General features: G+C 39.5%; 1 protein-coding gene and 1 long non-coding RNA gene across 2 annotated transcripts in view; one reads left to right on the forward strand and one right to left on the reverse strand.

The window, feature by feature from the left end:
* Positions 1–3070: 3070 nt before the first annotated feature.
* LOC147657009 (uncharacterized) lies at positions 3071–5584 on the reverse strand. The gene is made up of 3 exons (XR_015293220.1): positions 5473–5584; positions 3740–4401; positions 3071–3220 (listed from the first exon to the last, which is right to left on the reverse strand). It is a non-coding gene; the product is annotated as an uncharacterized LOC147657009 (long non-coding RNA).
* A 12432-nt stretch (positions 5585–18016) lies between these two features.
* wb (wing blister) overlaps positions 18017–24933 on the forward strand; it is a 49696-nt gene continuing 42779 nt past the window's right edge. The window contains exon 1 of the mRNA XM_086911702.1: positions 18017–21609. Coding sequence (XP_086767828.1) covers positions 19761–21609 — 1849 coding nt within the window. The 5' untranslated portion in view covers positions 18017–19760. The remainder of the gene's footprint in view (positions 21610–24933) is intronic.

The raw sequence follows: 24933 nt of genomic DNA on the forward strand, positions 1-24933 counted from the left end.
AACAAAGTAAGAAATAAAATAAGAAAATATATATTGTTCACTTTTTACGAACTAAAGACGTTTTATTTATAAAATTATATATTAAATTGATTATATTGATACACGTGTATCAAATTGTTAATATATTAATTTCTACAAAAATTGCATAAAAATTTTTTACTCCTACGAAATTATATTCAAAGCTATTTTTTATGATAATTTTTATTTTTAGTCGATAAATGACAGAATAAGATCGTTACCTCAAGATATGACAATAGAGGCAAATACAGATTAATAAAAATAAACGATATGATTTATTATTCTTGCTCTCTGAGTGATTTGCTGAAATATTTGAAGATCACTTTCAGACCTAGTTGAAATACAATTTGAAATACTAATAAGTAATGTAGCACAAAACTCGTAAAGAAATAAAACGCTACAGAAGACGAATTCATTTGCTACCAGTTTATTAAAAATTTCTTTTATAAATTCCAATTGTTGCCATTGTCGATAAATCTTAGAACGATCAAAATTTAGAAATTAATCGCAGAGATGAAAAAACAGATTTATATAATTTCCCTTTCGTTACTTTTCATGAAAATATTAATCGAAATGAAAATGAAAAAAAAAAAAAAAAGAGAAAAAGAAAAGGAGAGAAAAAGAAGAAAATATTAAAACAAGGAGAGAAAGAGAAAAAAATAAAAGAGGAGGAAGATAAAACATCAAAAAGAACAAAAAAAAAAGAATACATTATAACTGCATATATATTTATTCAATATAATAATGACTTTTCAAAATCAAACTTTTCACTTGTCAAAACAGGAAGAAATAGCTGTACGGTCAATAAATCAAGATTTTGTCAGTAAGGAAGAAAAACAGGATATACCTGTATTTATACCTGTATTTAGTGAATAAACATTTTGTCATAATTACATCCTTATCGATGGACTTTGAATTGACACACGCATAATACACCTGCAAACTAACACCGATTTACCGTTACGGTCAAAACCCATAATATACCTGCAAACTAATACCTGCGAAAAAACTTAATCTAACTGTAAAACTAAAAATCAATCATCACTTTGTGTATCACTACATATTTGCAAATTCAAGATTTTTCTAGTCCTTCTTCTTCGTTCAACGAAGTTTTTTCTCATAAATAATAAAAAAAATATAATATTTTATTCTTTTTATTTTTACTTTGTTTATAAGTTAACAATATTTAAGAATATTTTCTATTGAAATGAAATAACAAAATAATCGAAATTATCGTAATATCGTTATTTGAACGTGAAACTTCAGATATGAAATTCTGAAGGATCAAGACGAAAACGAATATTCTTGATATAAGTCGAAATAATTTTAATATAATTTATTACGATCGGAAATATGATCGTTGGAACATTAGAGAATATCGCAATACTTCGCAATATTCTCATTTTTAACAAGTGTTAAACGTGTTAAATACAATCCTTCATTCTTTTCTAAACAAAAACGCATAAACAATCTTCTTGTTTTCCTCTTTTGGTTTTAACATTCTAATTCTGTCGATCTTATTTCCTATGTTTTTCTTTTTTTTTTTTTTATTTTCTTTATTTTCAATTATCAATATGTGCGAATTTTAAGTAAGAATCGAATCTTCTTCTCGTTAATTCTGTTTGCTTCTTCTTAGCATCCGATAACAACTTTAGAGTGTTTTTATAAATGTTTACTAGTAGATGGCTGTAATCTCTCTTTATCTATCCTTTTAGAAAGGTACTTAAGATATTATTATAAATATTTCTTGTTGATCCATTATTTCTCCCAACGAAATGAACTGAATAATTAAAAATAGCTAAGAATTTCGATGGATATTAAACTTTAAAAATATCTTGACGATCTCGAATATTAATGTAAACCACGCATAAAATTGAAATTTGTACTATAATATGGGGCACAACTTTTTCTCTGAAATCGGGGGGACAAATGTTAAAAATATTTTTTTATGAAAACTGATATACGCAAAACAACAAAAGGATATAATAGCATGTAATTCGTATGTCTTTTGTCTAAAATTGATAGTAATTTTATATGATATATGGGCTTCTCGGCAAGCGTAATTAATCATGCAAGTGCGAAAGAAAATCAATATTTGTTTTATCTTCTTTATAATATACACAAATAAGAACATTGGTAACGTATCAATCGTCAAAGATGCTGTTTAACGTTAGAAGACCTTATCTAATTATTTACGTTTGCATCGCATTAAGTATATTTTTAAGTTTATTTTTTTTTCATTTAGCTATTCGAGATTATTGATATAAGAAATTTTATTTTTTAATTGGATATCAATGTTGCGTTAACTTGCTAATATTTTAACATGTAATAAATTTTTAAAATTCCTGTATCAAATATTATCAGGATTATTCGTTTATAGAAAATGATTTATTCGTTCAAAATTCTATATCCAAAATTTTAAAAGAATGATCATTTTTTTAAATAATATTTTTTTTCCATCTTTCTATTAGGAGAAAAGATATTTATACACGTTATTTATATTATTATTAAATTTTATAATATATTTAAAAATGACGAGATGCAGAATAAAGAAAAAAATCAAAACTGACAAAAAACCAAATAAAAATAAGATAATTGATAATAATTATCGATTTGACATTAAGAGATATTTGATGACTATAACAATATAAATGTCTTAACCACTTGATGTAAACGTACATTTCTTCATGTTCTTTCAAACATTGTTCATCACAATATGTGCAATTATAAATTTGTGATTTCAGAAAAATAAAACTGAACGAATTCTTTATTCTTTGTTAAATTTTTTGCAATATGATTCTAATTCTACATATCGCAATTTGTCAAGCGATTCTTCTTCATTTTTCTCATAAGAATATTTCTACTCTTCTTGTTGCTCTTGAATCATCGGATGGCAAAAATTCTTCGCTTGAGATTTCGCCTTTTCCAATTAAACTGGAATTCTGCAACAAGAAAGAATATTAAGATAATTAATAAATCTGTATCAAAAATCGTGAAATTGAAATCTGAAAAATATTCTTATTTTTGAAACGTTTAGAATTTAATAACTTACTTGGCTTTCAACGTTTTGTCAAAACAACTCGTTTTCAATTTCATTTTTCCACTTGTCAAAACGTTGACTTTTTCACACTTTGTGAAATTCACACACTTCAAGATCAGAAAATTCATAGAAATTATTCGTCTCAAATATCCATGAAGATCACTGCGAAGAGAAATGCAAGAATAGATACTTTTTTGAAGTGTTTGTAGAATTGATTTTTCCCCACTCCCTTTCCCGTTTGTCAACAAATTAACAATTCAGAAGTTTGTGTCAAGCCCCTGTTCAACGCTAAACTAATCACTAAACAGATTACCGATAACTAAAATACGATAATAAAATAATAACTAAAACACAAACTAAACAGATCGCTAATTCCTAATTTTATTGATTACAACGCCAAAGTAGAGAGGTAGCTTGAACAACACTTTGTCGAGCGAAATAAATCAATATTTCCAATTATTTAAAATACTTTACAAATACTTATTGTCGCAATCATAAGATAATACATTTTATTTCATAATTACACTTTAAAATATATATATATTCTAATAAACGTTTATAATTTTTTCATCGAAAAAAATTCCAAGCCTTGATGATTAATAATCTTTAAAAGATAATCCTCAAATTCTGTTCTCAAATAAAAACGCGTTTTCATCAAATTTGGATCAAGATGTTACTTACCATGATGGAGGATAGGCCACTACGAATAAATTATTTATGCCGGAGAATACGAGACGATTAATCGATTTGGAAAGAGGGAAACGAGATGCTAATAGTCGTGCGAATCGTTAAAACTCGACGAGCCACGCCGATAAAGAATCCCTCTCGCGTTAATGAAGAAGTCCACGCAGATACCACGCGTCCAACACACGTGGACACATAACGATTAGATTCGTATTCACTTGATTGCGCGTGCACTTGGCCCGAGTGCTTCGAGCGGTGACGTGAATTTTTTTTTCTTCTTTGTCTTCGCGGGAATGAATGTTAATTGCACTTTGTCGCGTAGAATTATTCATTTAGTTTCGACAAAATGTTTTACGTCGCAACTTTTATCCATCGCGTGAAAAATAATCGAGATATGAAAAATAAGGAGTCGTCCCCCACTTTCAAGTCTGATCGATCGACAAATTCGAATAAAATAATGAATTCGTTCTTTCGAATAACACATAGAAAAATATTATAAATTGATATGTTCGTATGAGAAATAATGAAAAACTAAATTAATAAGTTAATAAATTCGAATGAAAGATTAATTCCATCCTCGTCGAAATCTCGTAAAAAATCGCGTAAAATTATTCGTGGTTTGGTTAAAATGTTTCGGCTCGCAACTTTTGTTTCGTCGCCTGAAAAATAAAAAAAAATATATATATAGAGATACTTTCTCGCATCCCGTTTTCGTCTAATAAATTAATAAATTCGAATTAAAAAAAAAAAAAGAAAAAAGAAAAACTGGTTCTTATCGGGAAGAACACACGCACAGCGTCCATCCTGATGATGATCGAAATCGCGTGTGGCGGTTGCAGCTTCCGGGCAACGAGCGCGTCGCATGAAAAATATGCCTGTTAATTGACCCCATGGCCAACGACAACTCGAGGAACGGGTCATTAAATCAGTGTAACGTCCTCCGCGCCCCAACCCTGTCTTTATTACGATCCGATACCTATCATTATCGCAACTCTAGTACCGGTAACGAGTGATCGAGGAGAAAAAGAACGAGAACGACGAGCGGATATATTAAATGTTGAATCAACAAATTTTGTCAACAGAAATTTACATACATACATCTCCAATCTCTTACAATAATCTCTCTCAAATGCTCGACGAACGCTTCGAATATTCTCTTCGAGTAGTTCTATTTCCAAAATTCAAATTTTCTCTTCTCTCTCTCTTTCTCTCAAATAAAGCACGCAATTTCAATTTGTATCGGGAGATCATCGAGATATTTCGTCCCTCTTCTCATCGATCTCATCGATCGATTGATTTAGAGCGTCGTTAAGACGTCGCCTAACTTTCTAAACTTATGGATCGATCGGATCTCGAGGTATGCAAAAATACACGGTCCGTAAAACGATCCGCTTAGATTTTACGGCGCGTCGTTGAAAAGTTGAAAAATGTCGCGTGGAATTTTCCTGTCGGCGATACTACCACGCTTTCTTTAAGTTGTTTAGGAATTGATAATGGTAATTGGTTCGCGAAAATCGTGGATGGTTGAATGTTAATAATACACGGCGCGTATTCACAGTACGTCGAATAATCGACGTTCAATTTACGCATAGATATTCAAACAAAATATTTTTCGAATATAATTTAAACTCCGGCACAATCGTTCTCGTTTCTTTCACAATGAGGCACATGGATTACACAACGAACGAATGATAAAGTTTATGGTGAATTGTTGGAAAATTTTTACTTACGCTGCACTTTCTCCGGGCAATAAAATGGGCATTATATTCAACGTCAAAGTGACGATAAATTAGACATAAAATTGAATAGAATGTACGCATGATCGTTGCTTCGTTCGTTACTACTATTCGCGTCTCCAACATAACGTCCTTTTATTCGGATAATTGAATATCGCTTGCTAAAACGAACGATCAATAATACGTTTTAATAAGTTCGGTGAATTTTAGATAAAAAAATAACGTGGAAACGTATATAACAAATATCAATTGCAAATTCTTTCACGTTTTTCATACGAATATAATAGTACGTATTTCCTCGTGCCAACGTATATAAATAGAAATTAGAATACGGAATGATATTCGTGCACTGTATATATATATATATGTATTTATGAAACATCTTTGGAGAGTCAATTATAGAGACGAAAACAAACACAAAAGGTGGTACAGAAAAATATTTCAGGTTTATTTATTAAGTTGTAAGCATTTTAGATGAAGCGAGACGGGAAACGGCTGTGTAACAGAGCAACCTCGTTCTATTTGCGTTTCGCTTCGCTTAACGCAAACTTCAATTGCTTGTAATTACACCGCATTATATACATTAATAATTCCACGAGCATAATTAGAAAAGTGGAATTAAAATAGAATCTGTTTATCTATTAAATATCGTAATATATATCTTTCGATATAACTACATTCCGGATATTTATATAAATTAATATTTCCAAGAACATAATTAGAAAAGTTGAGTTGAAATAAAGATCTATTCATCCTTTAAATGACATAATATATCGTATTTAAACGTATTTATATATTTAGCGTATCGTAAAATATTCTGTGAAAAAATTTTTTCCACATTTTCCATAATTGCATAAACTTCCGCAATTCATTTCTAACTTAACGCATCGCGAACCAATAGTTTTATTGCTTTACGATTAGATATGTCTCCGTGCGAATACCGTTTACCGACAACAATGAAAATCCAAGAATTCTCGTGATCGTCCAGCGCGCAGAAAATACATCCTCCGTGTATTCATACAAATAAAACCGATTTATTTAAGTTTACAAACTTTGCCCTCTAGAATCTTCTCAAACACGTGCGTCACGAGCGTACATATACAACAAACAGAAGTGTATATATATATATAACACATGAATTTTTCCATCGAAACTAATCCTTGGAGAAGAGCCGGTAGATGGCAGCGACGAAGCGTTGCGAAAAAACTGCGGCTTTGCGGTGTGGTCGAGATCGGTGTCAGCTGATGAGGAGGCGAGGAACGGCCTTGGTATCGGATTTCTCATCTGTATCGAATCGAAATTTGCATTTCATTCGCGCCGCCGATAGCCGATCTTTCCGCGGAAGGAATTTACATTTCATTTGGCGAAAGCGATTCGGGGAGGAGGCGGCGGCTCGACTTATCTGATCCTCCTCGATCTAATTACAATGTTGATACATTTTAAAAACAAATATCGCGATCGATACGTTCGAGTAGATGCTAACAAAAGATGCTACGTATCGATATAAAGACATTGTAGATCTCGTTTGCGAGGCAAATTTCCTCGACCCGATCCTCGTCCAAATATAGAGACCTGTCGATGCTAATGCAGGTAACGAGTTTTGTTATTTCAGCTTCGAAGTATTCGAACAATCGTCTATTTTTATAATCTATAAGGATTTTAGGCATACCTTAATTCATAGCACCACTTTATCAAGTGTAATTGAAACTGTAATTACAGAGTACCGTCATAAATTACGAGTTTCGAGTCGAAACCATTTCTGAAGCGAATCTTCTTACATGTAACAGGTAATAAATTTTATTTACGAAAAGGGGAGAAAACCAACGATCTATAAACATCCATCCCATCATTAACGATACTACGTCATAAAAGATCTATCTCCAATCTATCTCCCTCCCTCCGTGCTAATGTGAAACGACGAATAATTACGAAACATGATCTAAATTCCAAAAAGGAGCGAATCGACAAACGAACAAAAGAACGAAAAAGAAAAGAAAAGGAAAAGAAAAAGCAAGAAGAAGAAGAAGAAGAAGAAGAACAAGAAGAGGAAGAGGAAGAAGAAGAAGAAGAAGAAAATATCGACGAGACACGAACGAGTCTGGATGCCTGGGAGGCAAGATCCAGGCCCGGCCAAAGAGTTTTCCGTCTGGCTTAGAGGAGGATCTAGGAATGCGGGGCACTATTAAAGCAGCGTGGAAGGCAGAGCAGCGCACGGATAGATCCTCTCCACGGCAATCACCTGCTGGGTGGTCCGGCCGATCGCCAGGGGCCATCTCTCCTCCCCAACTCCCCTCGTGTGCTCGTATTAAGTCATTTTCCCGCGTGCTTCGTTCCGTCAATAAGCCCCCGGAAGGTGGATCGAATTCGAACGAGATCGAATTCTTCGCCCAGGGAAACTGATCCGTCGTCGCGTGGCTCGACTCGTGTTCCACGTGCAAACACGTGTCGTCCGGATGATCGATGACGGATCGTTTCTCACGGAGAAGGAGGAGAGGAGATGATTTTTCATCGTGTCTCGATCGATATTTCTCACGAATTTCTTTTTTATTTTAACATTTTATTTTATTATCGATGTCGTTATATATATATATATCAGATTAGCGAGATGGATTTTATATTTTTCTCTTCCATTGGCAAGGACGCGTCGATCGGGTAAAAAGAAATGGCGTGATGGCTCACTGGGAGTGCCAGACGTCTCGTAATGGGTCGAAATTCGTGTTTTTAGTGGCGGATGATGAGAAAGCAGGGCGAAGTTAATATAGGTGGACGCGTCTCGAGGGATCGTCGACGGCTCGTTAACGAGAGGGAGGATCGACGCGGTGTTTAGAGAAACCGGGCATCGATCCTCTCGATAGTTTCATCGCCACGAGCGCCATCCTAACGGATCCTACTCTGATTTTACCAAATGCTTCTCGCGATTCCGACACGGTCATTACTGATTTATTACTCGATCCACCAATTTTGCCTGCCTTCCAGACTGCCTTCTTTCGAAAATCTTCTTTCGAGGAATAAAACCACTCTCTGCTTAAGTTTTTCTTTCCGCGATATTTATTATTTCACGTGAACTCAGCCTCCACGAAAAACCATATAGAAATCTTATCGAAAGATAACGAAGTTAAATCTTCTTTGAAGGAGCAGAAAAATTCTCGCTTAATTCCCTCTCCATGAAATTTATTTATTCCACGAAAATCAACTTTACAATCGCGTCTTCTTTCGCTTCTTCTTCTGTGTGTATCACTATCGAAGATGAAGGAAACTCATCCCTCGGCGAAAAACCATAGAAATCTTATCGAAAGTTAAATCTTCTTTCGTGGAAAATTCTCTTTCCATAAAATTCATGAACTCGTTTCGCTTCGTCCATGGAATTATCAATCAACCGACCGGTAAAACTCCAGCTTCCACGAAAAGTCACGCGCATCGGTCGGAGAAAAAGAATCGGTTGTTGCAGAAACGCAACTGATAAAGGATCCATTTCGAAAAGGATCGGAATTTATGCAAACGTACATGTTAATAAACGCACGAGGCGAATGAGCGGGCGTAATTACTCGCATTATCAGCCGGTCTCGGATACCGATACTGACGACGAGTGGGGAGAGGAAAAGAAGGAGGGGAGAGGCAGTCTGACGTATTTATCGATAAATTTATTAATGACGCTAGCGGCACAGGATTCCCGATTGGACGTGAGGCTATATAATTACTCGGATGAACTGTAATTACACGAATCAACGCTAATTTCTCGATCCCTTCTCGAGACGTGGCGTGTCGCGAGGCGTGGGCTTCATCTTTGGCGAGATTTAATCGAGCCCGGACCGATCATCTCTGCTAGAACTAATTTCAAATTCAGGGATTCGTTTCTTTTTCTTTTTTTGTATCCGCCGTGAATTTGTCGCGAGATGATGATAATAATAATAAAGAGAGGAAATTTTTTAAATCCATCGAACAATCCGTCCCCCTTTAATCCTCTTATAAATTTATACAATTAATTAACACAGTTTCGAAATATTTTTCGTTTCTATTATTTATTCCTCGTCACGATTGATTACGCGATAATTTAACATTGTCGCGTGTTAACAGATAATAATCAATGCTTCGAATAATAATAAGTGAAGGGAAACAATTTCAAACGCGAAAAGTAATTTATACATCCCGGTTTATACAACTTTGTACCGGAAGATCGAACACGGAAACCGTGTTCCCCCTCCGGCACCGCCTCCCCATTAATGAAATCGCGAGGGATCCAACTTTGTTACGATCGTTATTCGTATACGATATAAAAATTAATTCCATCTTGTTAAACGACCAACCAACCGTATATACTCGAAGCGTTTCTGTCTCCTCTGATATCGATGCACCTGCGCTTCGCTCGTCCCTTCTCGTACCATATACCATGTACCTACACCGTATCGTACGAGATAGAAAGTTTCCAAGTTTCATAAATCTCTCTCGAAACCTTGTTCCGATATTGTAACCGCGATATCTTTGATCGTGCAATTTTACGAATTACAACGGGATCAATTCCAACCTCTTTTCCAATCGATCGATGATTTTAGTTAAACTTACAATCGTTTTTTTCTTTAACCCTTTCGACTTCACCAAAAATGTGCACGCTGCTCGAGAAAAGAAGATTACCAATCAACGAGAGTTCCTAGAATAGAGTTATATTATACATATATTTACGTTAGTATAATAATAAAACGTGGGAAGGCGACAGTGCAAAGGGTTAAAATTCTTCCCCTCTTTCTCGATCTTTCACTTTAACCCTTTCGCTATAGGCCACTTCTCCGCCGTATCAAAAATGTGCACCGTGAGTTGCTCCGTTTATTGAAAAGAAAAATTGATACAAACAAAATATCGACGCTACGTTTCCAGAGAAAGATATCGTACGGAAGGGTTAATATCGAATATTTCCATGCTTTTCCTCCCTTCTTTCCCTACTTATTCTCTTCCAATTCCATCGGCGATTGGAGACAACGACGTAAATTCCTTCCGTGGATAGACTCCTTTTCGTCCGGATCTTCTCCAATGGGCCATCAAAGTCGTATATCACGGGTTGGGCGACCGACGTCGAATTGGCACGGTTGAAGGAGAGGGCGGGTGATCTCATCGCGGAAGTACACCGCGAGAATTTTGTATTCCGGACGTGTGGGCTCTATAAAACTAACCGTGCCCACGCGGCCTGTCCATTATGCGCGCCGTCAGATACTCATCGTCACGTAGCCAGGCCAGCCACCTGTGCCACCATGAATATATCCCATAAAATCGCGTTTTGCTTTTCTTTCCAATCTACCGCCCGGCAGAGCGTGCGCCGCAGTTTCTCATTCTTGGCTCGCGCGTCTCTCGCGCGAACAAATGCCGCCTTCAATTTTAATGATACATCTTATTGGGAAATTTTTGGGATTGGCCACGTGCTTTCTTCGAATCGAACGGTAATTCGCTCGGTTTTAAGAGTTGGTTTCGAGCAACGAGGTTTTCAACCTCCAACGTCGTTTCGTAAGGATCAACGATAGAACAGAAGGAAGGAAGATCTTTGATTCTTGCCTTCTTCTCGAGAAACGAAAGCCAGAATTTGAGATTGGTCACTTTCCTCGAATCGATCGTAAATATAATCGATTTTGAAAAAGAGATGTCGTTTGTTCAAGAAAGAGATCGAAACCTCAGCGTCGTTTGTAACGATCGTTTGTAACGATAGACAGAGAGCATAGATTTTGGGAAAGAGGATATCGATCTTCGCAGTTTTTGATTCTTATCAAGTGTATTTTAGAAATTTTCAGATCGGTCGTTTTCCTTCGAAAATGAAACTATCTTTTATTGATTAAATTTTGGTCACGTGCTTTCTTCGAATAGATCGAAACAGGTTCGTTCGTAATGATAGACAGATTTCGGGAAAGAGAATCTCGATCTTCGCAGTTTTTGATTCTTACCTCGTCTTTTAGAGAAACGAAAGCCAATTTTGGAATACTCCAGTCCGTGTCACACGATGTATTCTACTGAGAAATTATTCGCTCGTTTTCTTCGTTCTTAAATTTTAATCAAGATATATTTCATCGAGAAATTTTGAGATCGTATCTTCGGTTTCTTCTTGAGCGTTCGTTCGCAGTGAGAAGGAGAGAAATTCGAAAACGGGGTTGGTTCCTAACCACGAGGTTTAACGAGGTCATTCGTAACGGAGAAAGTGGGGAGCTTACTTGGGAGAGGAACGAACAGGTTCCGGAAAAATCTGTTCGATTTATGCTCATTGACGGCGACTGCCGCTCGGTGAAACAGAATAGACTGAGAGGCGTGGTCGTGGGACTCGCGATGTTTACCAGTTGATATTTATCAGGTAGCTGGGATCGACTCTGTACTACTACTCCTTTCATCGCTACTTCGATCGGTGCCTTGAAGAGGAGATGGAATATTTCAGAAAAAAAGATATATCACAAATTGTAAAAATTGCTGGAATAAAGATATTCTATTTTCCGTTATTATTATCTCTCTCGACCTAACCTCGTTGACTCGTTCGATCGCCCAAAAATATATTCGATCGATTAATTTCTATTCTTTCCCGCCGAAATCGAAGTTTATCCCGTAGAATAAGGGGAAGGATAATCGCCATGGCCGATTATGGGCTCGTGTAATTCCAAGTTAACGCTTTCACTCGGGTGCTAATTAATGCCGTGGCTGACCTTTGATCCCTAATGCAAAGAGAGAGGGAAAACTTGAATCCCGTACGGCTTTATATAAAAGTGAAACTATCGCTACGTGTTCGCTTGCTCTTTGCCGGCCAACGTTTCATTCAGTAGTAAATTCGTGAAATTTACGCTGCTTACGTCTCTCTTAGTTTATCGATCCGGTTTCGGAAGATGTGGGTGTGCGGGACATTTTCGCCCGACACGTTGTGCAACTCGTGCTATAATTCGACTCGTGTAACGTGGCTCAAAAAAATTCGAATCTAATTAAGAATTCTCTTTTTCGATTAAATTATTTCACGATAAGCGTTTCGATAGATTTGATTTTTAGATAAAGCTGGAACTAGATGGTAAGGGAGAACGGCGTGGTTATCGATTGAGCCGTGAATTTGATCTTTTATACGAATTAATCTGGGAGTAGATATATTCGTCTCTGCTCGATGGTTCCGGGTATAGAGAGACTTCAGCAGACGCCATTCGACCTCTGAGGAAGCTAGCTGCACTGCTGGCAAAACGTGGTAGGTATTAAATTCCTAGTAAAGGAGATATGCACCCGGAAGCTAGAAAACGAGTCAGCAGCGACAACAACGAAACTGTAACTGTTTTCTTAACGCTTCGGTTATCGGCATTTGTTGAAAACCATTCCGATAATAAATAAAGAAACGTTTCATTGTTGGTATCTCGTTCTTTTTTGGTTAATTTCCTACTTTATATTTTTTTTTATTTATCAATTGCGATAAAAAAATTACGGTCAAAAAGTTTCGTTAGGAAAAAAAATAAATCGAAATCGATCGATTTAAGAATAGGATGTTTTCTTTCTTCGTAAGAAGAAAACGAAAAAAAGCGTGTAATCGATTCGCCATGCGCGAAAGGTAAAGACGAAACAAAAACAACTTCTTCCAAGCATTAATGGATCTCAATGAATCATCGAGCCGTTAAATCCATCGAACATAGAGGTGTGCGGCACAATATGAACGTGGATATTTTCTCTCTCTTATTTTTTTCCTTTATTGCATTATTATAACAAGTGTTTGCTCACGTAACGTGCGAGGGCTTTAACCTATATGAATAGACGTAGGCACGTAGGCAGATGAAAGATGCGGTTCACGATTCGAACGTCGTCTAGGTGACGATTCGACGAACGAAACTCGGGATAAATCGTTCGCATGGGAGTAACATGTGGGCACATAAACGCCACTCTAAATCGTTGCAAAAGTGGTATCGTCGCAATGGTGTTTATATCGTAAGAGAGGGCGCGAGGTGAGAAGAAAAGGGTAATTACGTTAGGGCGCAGCTGCCCAATTATTGGTTAATCGTTACGTTAAACCTTCAATCTTTTTTTTAAGAGAATGGGTTGAGAATCGACGTTTCTGGTTTCAATAATTCAAGTAGCCAGAGAATAAATTTTTCTGCAAATGAATTTAAATGGATTCATTAAGCAGCGAAATTTTTAACTTTAAAGAGAAATATTCTTTTTCTTTTTTTTTTTTTTTTTTTCCTTAAAATTTAACGAGGAAGATTCTAAATTTCGCCAAGTTTCGAGAAATTCTGTCGACGAAAAATCAACTTGGAACGTAGAAAAGCTTGTTTATCGTGGGCAAACTAAAGACAGGTAGAATGGAAAAAAAAAAAAAAAAAGAAAAAGGTCGACGTGAAAGCGAAATAATAATTATTATTAGTGCTATTATCGTTATTACGATTATTTTAGGATAATTAAAATTTGAATTGGCGCGATTACAAATTCGATTGTAAATATAAAATTCGCGGTGATAAGGTTGGATAAAACGTTTATGGGCGCGCGTAATAATTTTTAAATGGGCCATGAAGAGAGGCAAAGTTCAACGATGCCTGATATCCGATATCATATCCGGCAGCGGAAAACGAGATCGTAACACGGAGTTGAAATTTCGATTTAAGAGAGAAAGTGGACTATCGAAAAGGATCGTTTCAACGCTTTCGTTAAAAATGGCGCGTGTAAAACGCGCGTAAAAGCGTGACATAAAATTTCGTTAGATTTCACAAACGGCTCGTAAACATTCGCGATGAAGAACCGTGCGCGTTGCGTAAAATACAATTATAAAATTATAGATATTTATCGAAATCCGAACGATGTTGATATAACGTTTCTTTCGCGCGGTTAAATTTTTAAAACCCTTTGTTCGAGAGCTAAGACTAAGGATAATTCGATTTTCCATCCGATACTGCGAAACCTTTCGGCTAAAGGCTAATGGAGGAATATCGCGTGTCGAGAAAAATATCGATTCTCCAGACGATTTGTGAATAGCACTGCGTGGAAATAGTAAGACCACCTGTTGGATACGCGCACGTGGCCGAACAGTCGCCATCCCGCGAGTGATGCGAAGCAACGGGGATCCTGTCGATCGAACGCGTTTGGACGTTTCATTGTGATGGATTTTACCAAGTTAAGTCGCAGCCGGTGGTCTCGAGGTGAAAGAGAACTCGATTATTCGATAATTAATGAACCTCGCTTGTTTATCAACTCTTATTAGTGCATCGTTGACGAGCTAAATAGGTATTAAAAAAAGGAATCTTTCTTTTGCATTCCTCGTTCCGAACAAACTTCTCCACGTTTCTCGCCAACAGAATTTTCGAACCGATTTTCTTCTTCCTTTCCCTTCCCCGTGGAAATTCAAAATTCGATTCCATCATTCCATGAATGGTGGAAAGTGAATCAAATAAACGAAACGTTTTCTAGAATCGTCGTAGACGATGCGCAGTTTCGAAGTGAGACTTGATACGATCCACGACGCGTATATATAATAATGGTCGGGAGCGGGAACTGAAAGAGGGTGAGATCCATTGTCGGTCGAAACGGAATAAATCGGCCGATTTGAATACGATAGGGAACGGAGGGGGGTGGGTCGTAAGTTACAGTGAATTAAACCATTCTTCATATCGTGGCATATTTTATATCCTGCCATCACAACAACCGTCTGTTAATCATTGCTCGCCCGGGTATAATTTATCGTTACCATGGCGAAAAATCGCGAACACCGTAACGGTACACGTAGTGTCACCTTTCTTTTCCCCTCCTCTTCTCCTTCCTCCCTTTTTTTTTTTTTTTTCCTCTTCCAAGAACACGATACACCGCCTAACTATGCTAATTTCAAATCGTAACTCACGCGCGCTTTACAATTACGTACAAATGTATTCATTCATAAAATTGATTCCACGTTAACAATATGTTACGTTACGAATACGCGGTGATATACGCGTTCTCGCTTTCTTTGCCTCCTACCTTCGCTTTTGTCTTTCTTTTTTTTTTTTTTTTAATGTAACTCGCCTCGTGGTAAGCCGATTCCGTGTTTTCCTCGTGACAAATATATATATATATATAAGATATATTTATTGTCACACGCGCGTAGAGCGTAAATTATTTTACATAGGCGGAAGAGAGTTGGTTTATTTTGTCAAGTAAGTAGGTAAGCGAGTGAGTGCTGTTCACACGTGGAAAGAACGTTAATTTCGGAAGGAAATATTTTCACGAGTATTTTCGTACGATATATTTAAAAAATGTATTAAAAAATTTCTCATAATACGCGTAAGCCAATTAAGCGATTTCTAACGATGGTTTAATTTGTAAATTGTAATTTTATGCGAATAAATTAAGATTATCCTTACTTCATAAATGAAATGAAAAGTAATTTTTACGATTTTGAACAATTCGAATTATAGATTCTCTTGTATAATGCGTGATGCTAGGATTTTTTCAACAAAACGTGCGAAGTGAGTTGGCTATTGGAAAAAAGTAACTAGTTAAAAATTTCGCCTTTTCGAACAATGAACCATCGAACTAACTTCTACACTTCTTTCCACCAGTGAAGAGTAGGCGCTGGTTACGAGCGAAAGAAAGAATTTCCAATAAGAGAGCAGGAAGGGATTTTTTGGAAAAAATTGCCGATACTTTATCTCGTCCTTTCCGTATACTCTCAAGGTTCAAGGAGGAACTCCCGTTAATTGCGCGCTCGCGAGCATACCGCTCGGATTACGCTTCCGGCATCTAGACAGCCGAGAATTTCAGACGAGGAACCGGGTGGAATGCGACACGGCTCGCAACGGATCCTCGCCGCTTAGACGATAGACGAAAAAGAAAAAATGAAAAATAAACGCATTCGATAAATCCTTATCGAGGCTTAATTGCGCGTCATACCCTCCCCCTCTTTCTCTTTCGTACGTGAAAAGAAGAACGTTTCGATCTGAAATTCATTTTGGAAAATTTCGCTAATTGTAAAACGGGGGTGAGATTGGAATTCGGTCGAAAAAATGGATAATCGAAGATGGGCCACTCTCGATGGAAAGTAAAGCGGGAGAGCGAGGTGACCTCTGTGGTCGGCCATTACACGGGATCGAAGGCAGGAACACAGAAAAGAAGAAGAAGAAGAAGAAGCCTTACGAAACGAGATCCCGCATTCGTAATGGACGACGATTCGAGGCGCTTTATAAATATGCAACACACATGTGTTGTGTGTACCCGGGGCGAGAAGAAAAAAAGGCCGATTAATATTTATACGATACGATCGTTGAGTTGATTTTACCGGATTCTTTTGACGATGCGATCGGGGGAGAAAAGAGATGACGATTCTCTCCAGCGATTGTATAACGTAAACAGAGAAGAGGAGGGGGGAGAGGGGGGAAAGTGATGATTCTTGACCCGTTGAATCCGTTTCACGTCATTGCAAACATTAGAGAACGGATTTATCTTTGCGCGCGCGAAACACATCATCTTATCTAACAACTAAACAATCGATAACGAGGCACGAGGCGGTGTCGAGTTTGACCCACTTCAACATGGGCAGCAGCGAAGGTTTTAAAGCTCGTTTACTCGGTGTAAAAGAAGCGCGTAATTTTTAAATCCCTTAGAATTTGGATCGGACATTTTCGCTTAATCGATCGAGATAAGAAAAGTGCGCGCGTAAATAAAATTTCGCGAGGGAAGATTCGAAGAAGATCGAAACGGGACGTGATGTTACAAAGATTTGTAAAAAGAGAAAAGAAATGAATCATCGTTGCGAATTACTAGAGATTTCGTAAAACACATTGATCGTCCGTCAAGTGTCATTCGGAAAGATAAAAAAGATAAACTATCATAGGTTTAGGATTTGTCGTCGTTTGTCTGGAAATAGATAGACGATATAACGAAAGATATTGTTCTCGATGAATTCATGATCAATGATTTTATAAATAAATATGAAGAAAATTGCTTCCAATTAAATCCATTCGTCCTCTTTTAATTTCAAAGTTGTCGCACTGGTTCATCCATGATTCCGTAAAAAAGAAACGAAAAAGGAAAAATACTTTTTCCTCGATCTCAAAAAGTTTCACAAGATACTCGGATCAAAAGTTCGACGGATTCATTCGCCGATTCCACGAAAAATTCTCCTTTTCCTTTTCAATTTCAACCAATTCCGCGACGCGTGGATGAAAAAACTTTTGCGCGAAATATCTTTTCTCGTTCCACTCCAAAAAAGAAAAAAAAGAAAAATCAATGCGATTGTTTACGCGAGGTGACGTAACTCGAGCGAGAAATCGGAGAGAAAAAAGAGGGAGGAAGGGCGAGAAGAAGCGAGAAGTGGAAAGCAGGAAGGAGTCGGAAGGTGGGAAAAAAGACGGGATCTCGCGACAGATCCATCTCGGATGGATCGAGGGAGAGGTCGGCGATCGGTTGTACACCCACGTGCGCCTGCCACGAAGCCACGGAGAGAAGGATTCGGGTTTCCCCGAGGAAGGAGGAGGAGGAGGAGGAGGAGGAGGAACGCGAGCCGCGAACGAGGAAGAAGAGGACGACGAGAGGAGAGGGCAAACGCGGCTAATGGTAATGGTAGCAAGCCAGTGTCTCTCGGGCCGCCGTCCAAGCCGGTACATATCCACGTCGTGGTCCACGTGTGCTCGCTCGCTCTCTCTCTTTCTCTCTCTTTCTCTTTCTTCTATTTCTGTCTCTCTCTCTTTCTCTCTCTCTCGTACCCGCGCTTTTTCATCCTCGAGGATTTGGAGGCAGGGATCCCTGCGTGCGTGTCCCTGCTGGAACCGTTCACCTTCGAGGAGGAGTCGATCGAGAGCGGAGACGACGGGTTCTTCGATTCTCTTTTTCTCTTCCGGTCACCGAGCTCCCCCTCTCGATATCCTTCTCTCTCTCTCTCTCTCTCTCTCTTTCTCTCTCTCTCTCGAGATCCGACCTTTGCCGCTCCGTCTCCAAATCCGTCTCGCGAATCCATCCAACGTTTTCCTCCTCCTCTTCGGCGATCGTCCATCTTTTCCCTCTTTCCTTCGTCGAGAGAGTCTCCTCGAGGGTGTTCGTTCGGGAAGAGAAGGAAACGTGAGAAAAAAGGAGAGAAAAGAAAGAAAGAAAGAAAGAAAGAGGAGAAAGGAGGATGACTCGATCGAGTTCGATCTAATTCGATTTTTCGATCGATCCCGTCTCGAACGGTTGCGTTTAGGCGAAAGAAGGATCGGTCGAAAGGTGGTGAAAAATCGTGGAAGGGATGGATCGTCGATCGGTGCCATCCTTCTTTTCGTTGGTCGCCGACGAGGCAGGAGGGAGACGGTAGGAAGAGCGAAGAGTTGATTGATGGTGATAAATTGGTGGATCGTAAAGATAAGGCGAAACCGTCGTACGACGATACTCGTGAAAGACTCGTATTCACTTCGTTTAATGGAATTCATCCGTTCTTCCGGCGACGAAATCGGCGAACGGTTGGGAGACGAAGGACGAGATTATTTCGAAGAAATAAACGTGCCCGAGTGGATGGCTAAGTGACCTCGAGATTATATTTATCTCGAAATCGTGTCCGCGTTAAATATAAAATACGCTTCTAATAAAACTTTTTTTATCGAACAGTGCGCGAATGCAAACAGTGATTAAGATGATAAATGTTTGCCCTTTAAACGTCATCGCCCGCGCGGGTAAGTGTAATTAAAAAGCGAGGTTGACCGATCGTCTCCAATTAAAACGTTATCGAAGACACATGTCCGGACACCAGCCAGTGCTTTTTTTTTTCTCTCTTCTTTTATCTCCCTCCCTCTCTATCTCTCTCGCGACGGATCAATGGACGAAATTGAAACTGGCGCGCGCCTTATATACATTTTATACACGATCGATAAATCATCTTTGTAAATTGTGCGGCGTAAATTTAATTCCGATTTTTCAATCCCTCCCCAACCCGTCAAGAGCGAGCATTCGCGAGTGACTCATCGTCGAACGGTGTTCCGTTCGATTCGAACGAAACATTCCCTCACAATAGAACGATTCGTGAAATTGAATATTCGACCGGTGAACAAATTCCAGCACTGCCTTTCGAAATTTCCAATCCAAAAAAGAAAAAAAAACTCAATTCAACTCAACGTCGAAGACGGATACTCGATCGAACGATACGTTTCTTCTCGTCGAAAGAAGAATGGAAGAAGAAATTCGTTGAGAGAAGGAAGAATCGAGAAGAACTCGGAAGTGGATCGTCCTCTCTCGAATCGCTCCCTTTTCCCTCCAATCTTCTCGAAAGATCAACGACGCGAGGTGGAAGCAGCGACGACCAATCCTCTTGGAAAGGCTCGAGGATGAGAGCGGGGCGGTGACGTGGTTGCCGCGAGCATGGGGTAGAAATGCGGGGCGGAAGGTCAGCGTGGACCCTGGCCGTCCTGGCCCTCGGAGTAGGGGCCTTGTTCCTGGTCGGATGGCGGATCGACGCGTTGTCCACGCCGACCGACCCCGACCAGGCCGGTGGTTATTTCGTCGCCACGTCCAGTCGCCGCGAAAAACGAGAGGAGGGATGGGGAGAAGGAGAGGAAATCGAGAGGGAGGATCGAGGAGGAGCGGGTTATTTACCGCTCGGTCGTTCGAGGGAAAGTTCGTTTCTCGGGGACGAGGACGGAGATGAGGACGGATCGAGAAATTTGGGAAACGAGGAGGAGGAAGGGAGGACGATTTCGGATGGATCGAGGAGCGTAGCTATAGGTTGGGGGAAAAATAACGTCGCGGTGTATCGCTCGTTATCGAACGATCTTGGAAAAAGGGAAGGCAATCACGGATCGGTAGGCGACTTGACAAAAATCTCGTTTCCGTGGAATCAGGAGAGGGGGTCGAGCGATCGAGAAACGGCGAGTTCGTCTCCATTGGGGGATTATGTCGTAGAAAGGAAGGTGGGAAAAAAAGATGGAATAAAGATGGAGGATCCCGTGGAAAAGTCGCTCGAGACGAAAAACGAACAACGTATCGAGGATGAGAAGAATCGTAGAGATTCGTCTCGATCGTTGATTAATTTCGAGGGAAAATCGATCGATGGCTCGTCGAAGAGCGATTACGGGTCGAAGGAAGACGAGGGGATCGCGAGGAAAAAGGAGAGTTTTTGGGAGGAAAATCCGTGGAGACGAGAGGAGGAGGATCGAATTCCAGAGGGGATCGATCTGGAACGGAGTGGAGGAGGAGGAAGGGAAGAGGATGGAAGTGGGTTTTGGACGGACGACGACGTCGAACGCAGGACGAGGAGGACGGGCGCGTTGAATGGGTCGAGTGAAAGGAGCGACGTGGAAGAGAATTGGTGGCGCGAGGTGAATGGGCGATCGATGAATGAAGCGGAGAAGAAGAAGAGTTCGGGGCAAAGTTACTACTACTACTACTACTACTACTACCATCACCTCGCCGACGGCATCTCGTCAACGCGGCGCGGGCAGCTCGATGCAAACGACGAAACCGACGAGGCGAGGGAAGTGGAAAGTATCGGCGCGCGATCGAGCCGCGAAACTTCGGAGAGGAGTGGTGGGCGGAGGACGATCCCGTGGAACAGAAACGAACGGGACGAGCGATCGATCGAGAAGTTGAACGAGATCTCGGCCGATTTCCATAATTTCGAGCGGGCAGAAGACGCGGAACGAGGGTATAAACGAGGCGGGGAATCGACCTCGTCCCCTCCAGCAACGTCGCGGCGTGTTCCTTTCCACCGGGATTCCACTCGATCTTCCGCAAACGCGTTCGACTCGCCGTTCGGCGTGAGCCGCGAAGGGAGGAATATCGTGGAGGAGGCGAGATCTCCCCGAGAGAAGCGGTGGAGAGACGACGAGGCAACGACGAGGCTTCCTCCGGCCTCGGCGGAGGAAACGAAGGAGGAGGAGGATTTCGGAGGCGAATCGAGAAGGAAAGAAGACGGTAGTGAAGAGGAAGAATCGAAGGAGGAGCGGAAAGAGGAGTTGTTTCGAAAGATCGGTGAGAAAGGACGAGTCGGTGGGATTCGTGGGAAGAGATACGCGAATTATTATTCGCAACAATCCGCCACCCCCATGGCGTACGTGCACATCCAACCGGTGTATCCGGTAGCGCAGGCCCCATCGGCCAGCCGCAAGTGCGTACAATGCATGGTTGTTTACAAACCTTGCCCGTCCACGCCTAGACAACCACAACCTTTTCCAACCTATAAGTATCAGGAGCTGGCTTCCAAGTGGTTCGGGCTTAAATATGGTAAGTGAACGGGGAACGAATGGTCCTCGTGTCTCTGGGATATCGCGATTATTACGCGCGATATTTATTTAATCGAACGAGCGAGGAACGGATCAAGCGGTGGAAAAATGTTTCTAATCGTAATGGAATTAAAGCGTCGTTACAAATGGAATCGTGTTATTAGTTCTAATTATAGTCGCAGCCGAGCGATTATGATCATCCGTCCGTGCCGTTACACGCGGTGATGTTCATTACCTATGATACGTGATGTATCGTGTTTCTCCCTCTCTGTCCCTCTCATCCATTTCTTTCGAGAGAGAAAAGAAAAAAATACCGCGCGATGATATGATATCACGCGGAACGGATCGGGAATTTCCTCTTAAAGAAAAAGCGAAAGGAAATCGTCGTGATTCAAAGCCGGCGTTAATTACGCTTTTTCGCCACGTTCGCGAAATTCGCTGAAACACGTCCATATCCCGGGACGTTGATTGCGATTTATCGCCGCGGCGTGGTTTCATTGGTAGAAAAACCGCGCGCGGACGAAACAACGGTTAATGAGGCTCGCGTTCGAGGGCTGCTTCAAGTTCGCGAAGGGGGTCGAAGGTCGAATCTCTCGATCGAGCTGACACGACCGCTCCACTCGACTTCCGTTTTCTCGTCTGTCGTTGAACGACCTCCGACGACCTAAGATTCGTTTCGTTGAGCTTTTCAAATATCTTTTTCTCTTTACTCGATTTATATCGTCTATATCGTTACACAGTTTCAACAATGCGGCGCTATTACTTAATTTCCTTTTTTCAAACAATTTTCATTCGTCGAGGTAAAGAAACGCGATGATTAATGATACGGATGGATAATAGGATATATAAGTAGATAATAAAGTAATATTCCGTTATCTAAGTGTGTCATCCACGCAATAATGTTAAGCAATAATGCTTGTTTATTGATTTCGATTTTCGAGGAAGTATCGATCACATTGGCTGGGTAAAAGGAATGATAGGATGAATAAGGCGAATGGAAAGGAAAGTTGTATAGGCACGTAGCATTGAGGAACATTGATGGAGAAACTAAAAATATCGGCATATCAACGTGGCGGCGGCAGATGTACGCGTGTAGATTCGCACGTAGAAAAGTGCGTGATGTCTGGGCGAAAGTGTGCGGGAGTAGCGATGGGATCGAGAGACTCGCGAGCGTTGTTGAAACAACGACAGACCGCGACAAGTTTACGAGTTTTCCAAAGATAATTCCGTAAAAACTCTTTTTTTTTACCTTTATCTATCTGGATCGTTCCTTGTCCCGATCGATTGCCACGAATAAACTCCGATCGCCGGATACACGAAGGCCGCTTGATGAAACCTTGATTTCGTTAAAAATTTAGAAAATTCTTATCTAATCTAGAACGTGCACAGACACTTTTAATGATAATATCCATGATAATATTTATACAAATGTAATTGATAAACTATCGATGTTTATGCAAAACGAGATTTGTACAAAGATTAAAGTTGGAAAAATAGAGGCTTTCCTTGTTGCCCTCTTCCAATATATTCCGTAGATTTTCGTATATTTAAATTTTGCAATTGTTTAAATTAAGAAAAACCTATATAACGATGTATAAAATAAATTATTTTTTTCAGTCACTTTACAAATTTCAAACATTTGTACGATAACTTAAATATTTGTCTTGTACGAATAGGAAAAAAATTATAAATTCACCGAGTCGTATAAACGCGTTGAACTTGAGTCCATCGCTGTGGAGCGATGAATCGATCGTCTCAACACGTTCGCTTTATCCAGGAAACGAGCGTTTCTGAACGATACGAATCAGAGTTTACCTTCTCCTCGATGAAACGGAATAATCGGAAACGGAAAAGGTGTTTACGGAATAAACGATTAATTTACGTAATTGTTACATATTCATCGTGCCTTAGGATCGATCCTGCCTCAAATCCATCTTACCACAATATTGTTTGCAAATCGATATTATCTCGAGATTAATATTCAATTTGCAAATTACACTTGCTTAATTAATTAAATCGGCAATGATCGAGTTCGGAAATATATATTTTTCTTTACACCACTTAATTTACGAAACGTGCGGTATTTACGAGATTAATTAATTTTTATGATAAATCCCTGAAATTCCAACCGCTAACTTTTCGAGCAATTTCGTTTAACATATTTTCACGCCGCTTCGCCAATTTTTTACTCCTCGTCGTTTCACGGATTCCCATTAATTACGTCACGAATGCGGTTAATGGCCGGTATCAATCACAAGAACGTTACGACGTAATCGAATTGAATCCCGATTCTCCACGACGCCGGAGCGTGGAAATGCCCGTTTCTTCGCCGGCCTCGGCCAACATTCTGTTCCTGCTTTTTTAATTAACGCCATCAACCGATATTAATTACATTTTTTTCACATCTCGCCAGACCACACCGCACATTTTCATTATTATCGAATTAATTTTCTCTCTCTCTCTCTCTCTCTCTGTTTCTCTCGCCCAACTTGTTCCCCTCTTCCTCTTGGATCTTATTCGCTGATTCGTTCGGTGTTTAACCTTTAGAAACAGGCGATAAAGGAAAAAGCCACTTTTGTTTTTTCTAAAAATTTATCTTAATATAATTGATACCTCCATTAGAGCGTCGATAATAAAATACTTTGAACACCTTTTACCCGACTCGAAACCTACGATTCGATGCAATATATTCCTCCGTGTGCAATACAACTCGATGCAATATCTTTTGACGAATTATTATCATCTCGCGACAACGATCGAATACTATTTACTTGGAATGAATTTTGGATTATTATTATTTGAAAATTGGAATTATTGAAGTTGACAATTGTTACTTGAACGATGTGATATGATGTGATAATTAAACTCGGTGGTGGTCCTCGATTAAAATTCGAAGTATTAACGTGCACTTTCGAAGAATTATCGCCAATTAGTGGCCGATAACAACGCATCATCGACGATGGCATCGAACGGTTATTAGAAAAAAAAAAAAATCTTTGTTTCGATTAATTAGTGACGATGTTGCTATCACCTCTGTTGTTATTATTCGATACGGGATATTTTTTTTAATCGACCAGAAAAGAGATCAAGTTTGATAAAAGCGACGAGGAGCCAATTATCAATTAAATTCGTTTCGAATTACAGAGTACATAGAATTATTGTGTGTGTATCTGAAAAAAACATAATTTTAATCACAGAGATTAAATTTTCGAGAAAGAGACGCGAGACGCGACGGAGAATCATTCGTTTTCACCGGCCTTGCGAGAAGAATCTCGTAACACGGTTCTTTATTAGCGCACCGCTTGCACACCTTTATTAACATTCC

The sequence above is a fragment of the Apis florea genome, unplaced genomic scaffold (genome assembly GCF_048593485.1).
Source record: "Apis florea isolate Af1SG1 unplaced genomic scaffold, ASM4859348v1 contig_3367_pilon, whole genome shotgun sequence".
Classification (NCBI taxonomy): domain Eukaryota; kingdom Metazoa; phylum Arthropoda; class Insecta; order Hymenoptera; family Apidae; genus Apis; species Apis florea.